Here is a 5,549-nt window from a genome sequence, read left to right as displayed (position 1 = left end):
TCTGTGAGAAAGATATATGAATGTCACTGTGTCAGTGTTTTGTATCTTATTTGCAGCAATATTAGTGTCCTGCCCCCCCTTGAAGGTGAAGTTAATTTTATTTTCTATATAGCGGCAGATCACAACACAGAAAAAGGCATGATGAAGTCATACCAGCATTTTCAGAGCAATTCTTCAGCAATCAGCATCCACACACATTTTCTTCAGGAAATGCATTTGTCTAGTTTGTTTTGTTTTTTATTTTTACCCCAGATCCATATCCAATACAACACAACCTACAGATAGGCTACTCAATTTTGTCATCGTTGTTAACTATGGGACCTTTAACATACATGTTGTAAGGTAGGATAAATGAAGAAGGAAGCTGGTTATAGAATTAGCCTTTTTGTTGCTGACCCCACAGTGCACCTTTTATTATCAACACAAACACAATTATTTACATGATGGACAAAGCCCATTAGTCCTACCAGAACCCTGTCTACTTTGGCTTATTTTAAATTCAGCAGGTTATTACAATTATATGCACAGTTTTGTTAAAATTATTTGTATCCACTCTAAGGTCTGATCATGAAATCTTAACACTATAGTTTCTTGATGGGAGAATAAAGTTAAAGGAGATAATGTTTTTTAGATAACTACCGCCACCTAATGGATATCAGTGGGGATGTCTGTGTGGGAAGACGGTATGCAGTTCAGACTATCTTAGTCTACTGTAAAACGTTTTTTCCACTTTTACTGCACTCTTATTCACATTGTATTATTTGTAAAGGTGATCCATATTAGCAATACTTGCATAGACTATAATAAGTAGTGATGCATCAATATCACTTTTTTTCTGGCCAAATACATTTGAGTACCAATACAAGTACTTCATAATAATGCAGTGTTTCTACCACAAAAATTACAATTAGACTACTATTTAAAAAACAGTTTATATTTGAATGTATTTTACCTTCTGATTGTGACTAAATTATAACAGGAGGCTGTGCAAATTTGAAAACTGTGAAAATCAGTCAGTTCATTCCAACTGAACTGACTTAAAATCCATAGCCTATTACATAACATACTGTAATACAGTGGCTTTTAGCTCAACCCTCTGTCAGGACAAAACTATTTCACAACCCCTGCCCAGAGAAGCAAGTTTGGGGAGCATATAATATCATAGTCTGCAATTTAAATGTTTACTTTAGCGAGGGTACATGTCCTTACTATAAACAGGTGACGGTTTGTGGCTTCACGCTGTCCTCTCTGCTGGACACACGCCTGCACTGCTGTAGAGGAGCTGCGGGTCTCAGCCTGCACATCCACAAGGATTCAACTCATTTTATACACAGAGCTCATCGGACTTCGCTGTTAACTATATAAAATGAGGTTAGCATGTAATGCTGCTGTTAAGTGGCATTGGTGCGAAGTATCAGACAACTTTTATGAGCACTAGTACAAGTACAGAATATTCATGTATTGAATCTGTAATAGTAAATCTGAGGTTGGTCACACTATTGAGCAGCAAAACCTCATTAACCAGAGTAATGAATCTGCATGGTGGCACCACACAGTTGAAAGAAAAATCCAGTTCAACCTTTATTTAGGTTTATATGCATGTTTTTCTAAAATTTAAAAGACAGTATATATAAATTTTGGTACCAAATGAGATCATCTTTGTCCTGTTCAAGATATCAGATATAAAACATATAGATCTTTTCGCTCATTCACGTTGGTCTTTTTTGTTGAGACTGAACCTGGACAGACATTTGTCTTCTCTAATTTAAAATACTTCTCAAGGGCCATCTTGACAAAACAGTTTCATAAACCAACTCCAGATTTTTTTGACAAACAGGAACCGCAGCAGCCAAATGATGCAGAATTTTTAGAATGGGGATCACTTCTAAATAAATAAAACAGCTTTAACAAAAGATTTTATTCTCATGTTCTTGTGTAAATAAATTACAATGTTGTCTTTTCTTACAAAAATAAAATGAAACCCAACCAACACACTGGGCTCATCCAACTGAAGAATATGAATCTTTTTTTCCTCTAGAAATGTTTTTGTCAACACATTGTCTTACAAATGCTTTAACCAAAGTGTTAATTTTCAGGGACTGAATCTTTGTCCCCAGGGCTTAATGTTCCATCTTCTGTGGCCTGCTCTGATATATGGGTCAGCAAACACACAACAAGGCTACAAACCACAGAAGGTCACAAACAACACAAACAAAAAGATCCAGATAAAAAAAAGAAAAAAAAAGAAAATATTCATGCAACAGATGTTGGGACAGTTTCTTCACCATGAAAGCTACACCTGAGACAAGTTGACAATTACCATAAAACAAAAACCTAATTCCTGTGTACCAACAGATAGAAAACTGTTTTTTTTAATAGATGATTTTATGATACAAAATGTTACATATTATAAACTGATACTAAAGGTGAAGTCAACTCTGACTGATACACTGGTGATAAAAAAATGCTAACACCAACTTAAAGACACTAAAAAACTAAATTCAGTGCAAAAAGCACAGTTTCTCTCAACTTCTCCCAGGACCATTTCTGCAGAGGACGATCCTGACAAACATCACAGCACAAGGAAACACCAGAGTTAATGTGATCTTCATGTACTGAAGGAGCAATCACTCTGAATACCTACATGTGTTGTTGAAGGTGCAACACTGTCTGTCAGTGCTGGTTTTTCATCCCCTGTGGTTTGCCTGGTTTCTTATCCTGTTGCTGCTGTTGCCCCCGACCAGTGCTGCTCATTCCTCTGCCACGGCCGCCAAACAGACCTAATGTAAGACAGGTTGATTCTGAGTGTCTAGGATGTGAGAGTGGAGCTCCATAAACAAAAAAGCTTGAGCCTTCATCCTGCTTGTTTGTCGAAACATTTCATCTTTACAAATAAATTTGTAAACTGAGCAAATAGTATAGAGACATTTTGTTTCTCCCACTTCATACCAAGAAACAAGTTTTGCATGTAATGTATTGCCATCTGCCTGGAGCGTTAAGGATAAAGGCCTGATCATTTTATGAAAACCTGACTCACAGATCTGCAACATCACAGAAGCAGCCAATATGCAGAAGTGTGTGCAGAAAAAAGCAAGACAATAAACAAATGTGGACTGTTTTCAGGTCATAAAATAGGTTTTTAAAACTTATTTTTTTAACTGTCCTGAATATAATCAAATGTACAGCTCAAGTACATTTGCCCTTTAAAGATGTGCTGGCCTTTTTGCCCCATCAGATACTTGACAGGAAAAACCTATTCACAAAAAATGTTTGGCTAAATTTGTCTTTCACATAATTTTATCTAAGAGTATTGAAAACATGACACACCCACAGAATGTGGAGTGCAGACCACTAGGATGTACACCATCATTCAAGTCTGGTAAAATACCTCATACTGTATCTATAACATGTTAATTTCAGCAAATACCTTGTCTTTAGCTCACTGACATGCATTTTTCAGTGATATGGTTTTAATCAGCCTAATGACTGCAGCAATTCTTCAACAGAGGCTAAAACAAAAATCTCTGGAGTGACCTGGTTTACAGTTAGCACTGATGATATAAATACAAGCATTTTTATGTTTAATGTACAAATGTTTGGGGGAAATCCTCTAGTGCTCCTGAGAGTGTGGCCTTTACATCAGAATAGAGATCTGAAAACAACCTGTCACAATAGCAGACACAAACCATCTCCTCTGCAGCAGTGTACCTGGTCAGCAGGGAGCATCTCCACTCACCTCTGCCTGCTCCTCCTCTCCCTTTACCCTGCTGTTTGTTCTGCTGGGTGCCTCCCCGCCCGCGGCCCTTCGACACCACCTCGTCCTTCACCATGTCAATGATCTCGTCTGGGATTCTCAGATACTTGATGGTGCTCCCTCTGATGTAGCACTCAGGCATCCTCCAGAACTTATCTCCATCCTGTGACAGGGAAGTGGGGTTGTCAACGGATCCAAATCATAAAGAGAATTTCACTATGACAACAAACTGGCTGCTTTCTGTCAGAAGTCAGTCTCTCTTTTTATTTTCTGTAGTCCCAAATTATCATAGGCCAAAATACTGTAAAACTTTGTTTCTGCCTGTTACATTGGCATAGAGATGCCTCTAGACTGCTGCACAGCTGCACCATGTGCAGACAACAGTTTTACCCTTGAGGTGCAGATGACTTCTCTCAGGTTGATGTTCATCCAGTTGTCACAGCTGACCAGGTGGCCATTGTATGTCTCTCCGTTCTTCAGCTCCACCAACTAGGCAGAAAAAAGAAACAGTGACACAATGTGAGATAGATCACGTGGCTAGACCTTAAGTTGTCTTATAGTATAACCCTCAGCAAACCTACAAACAAGATAACATTATTATAAACTCCACAGTTTCAGTTACAGTCCCAGCAAAGTGAACTTCAGATGGAAATGTGGACATTTAGAAAGCAATTGAGATTGCAGGTAGGTTATTAAAATGGAAATATTTTTTTAAAATAAAAAGAAGAACGAACGAACGAACCAGGGCTGCACATCAAACATGACACATCATAGTCAGACAACATAAATGAAGCCCAAATGAAGCAAAGAGGGGTTGAGCTAACTGCTTGCAAGTTGTTCTTAAACCACACATTTATTAGCTGACAGAATAACAGCAATACAAATGCTAACATTTACTGCTTACGACTTTCGATCACATAGTCACTTGCTTTAACGTTAACCTACTGTTTTCACATAAAATCGTATTAAAGATGGTTTGCACAGTGCTAGGATTGTAAGCTGTTTATACACACCACTTTCTGATCTTATACTTTGAAATACATTGTTTTATTATGTTTAACACTATACTAAATACTGGTAATAAATCTGTGGATAAGCGGCTCTTCGACATCAGAGAGAGTTGAATATCCTCACCATGGGGTGGTTCTGGGCAGTCTTCAACAGAGAAAGGGGAAGCTGCATAAAGACAGAAAATCGGGTCAACCGGAGGAATTCACGTATTTTATACTTAGAAGCTCTGTGACGTAGCTGTATGTTAACCGATGTGTGTAAAATGCTGTATAGTAGCTAACTAGACATAGTTAGCTTAGCATACAGAGCATCATTATACGCTAGCGCTGCACTGCTGCGTTACTGAGTAACAGGCCTACTAGTGAAAATCTAAAGGACAAACAGAACCATTTTATATGTACATCACAGTTATATACCTACCATTGTGATAGATTTTGTTTCTGACTTCCAGTCGCTCTTGGACCTTCACACTCCGAAAGTTCTTCTTCGTGTTCTAATGAATATCCGGGGCCGCCAAAAATCACGGATGTATGCTGCCCTCTGCAGTCAGGGGCAATCGTTGTGCAACATCTATAAATCATCAGGTAGAGCGGGTATCAGGGCCGGCCCGTGGCATAGGCAGTATAGGCAAATGCTAAGGGCGCCGTACATCAGGGGGCGCCAGAAATGGAGGAAGAAAAAAAAGTGTAACTTCCACTATTCTTAAAACTAGACTTCAGAAAAGAATAAGCCCACCACATTAATTTAACTGCATAGCAGCAAAGCCTACTAAGTAGTAGTAGTA

General features: G+C 38.4%; 1 protein-coding gene across 3 annotated transcripts; it reads right to left on the bottom strand.

Annotated features, from left to right (window-relative positions):
* Positions 1-1,202: 1,202 nt before the first annotated feature.
* lsm4 (LSM4 homolog, U6 small nuclear RNA and mRNA degradation associated) lies at positions 1,203-5,371 on the bottom strand. Of its 3 annotated transcripts, none has more exons than XM_020612022.1 (6): positions 5,186-5,371; positions 4,889-4,930; positions 4,145-4,243; positions 3,737-3,917; positions 2,645-2,780; positions 1,203-1,296 (listed from the first exon to the last, which is right to left on the bottom strand). In XM_020612022.1, the coding sequence occupies exons 1-5, from the start codon at positions 5,186-5,188 to the stop codon at positions 2,674-2,676; spliced, it is 432 nt and encodes a 143-aa protein (XP_020467678.1). In that variant the 5' UTR covers positions 5,189-5,371; the 3' UTR covers positions 1,203-1,296; positions 2,645-2,673. The 3 variants fall into 3 exon arrangements, with proteins under 3 accessions (XP_020467678.1, XP_020467680.1, XP_020467677.1); XM_020612024.1 differs by lacking the exon at positions 1,203-1,296 and adding an exon at positions 1,900-2,179; XM_020612021.1 differs by lacking the exon at positions 1,203-1,296 and adding an exon at positions 2,282-2,562 and having other exon boundaries at positions 5,186-5,370.
* Between the last annotated feature and the right edge of the window lie 178 nt (positions 5,372-5,549).

This window comes from Monopterus albus, unplaced genomic scaffold (assembly GCF_001952655.1).
Source record: "Monopterus albus unplaced genomic scaffold, M_albus_1.0 scaffold120.1, whole genome shotgun sequence".
Lineage (NCBI taxonomy): Eukaryota > Metazoa > Chordata > Actinopteri > Synbranchiformes > Synbranchidae > Monopterus > Monopterus albus.
Note: the sequence above shows the minus strand (reverse complement) of the source record. Positions and strands in the feature narration are given on the sequence as shown.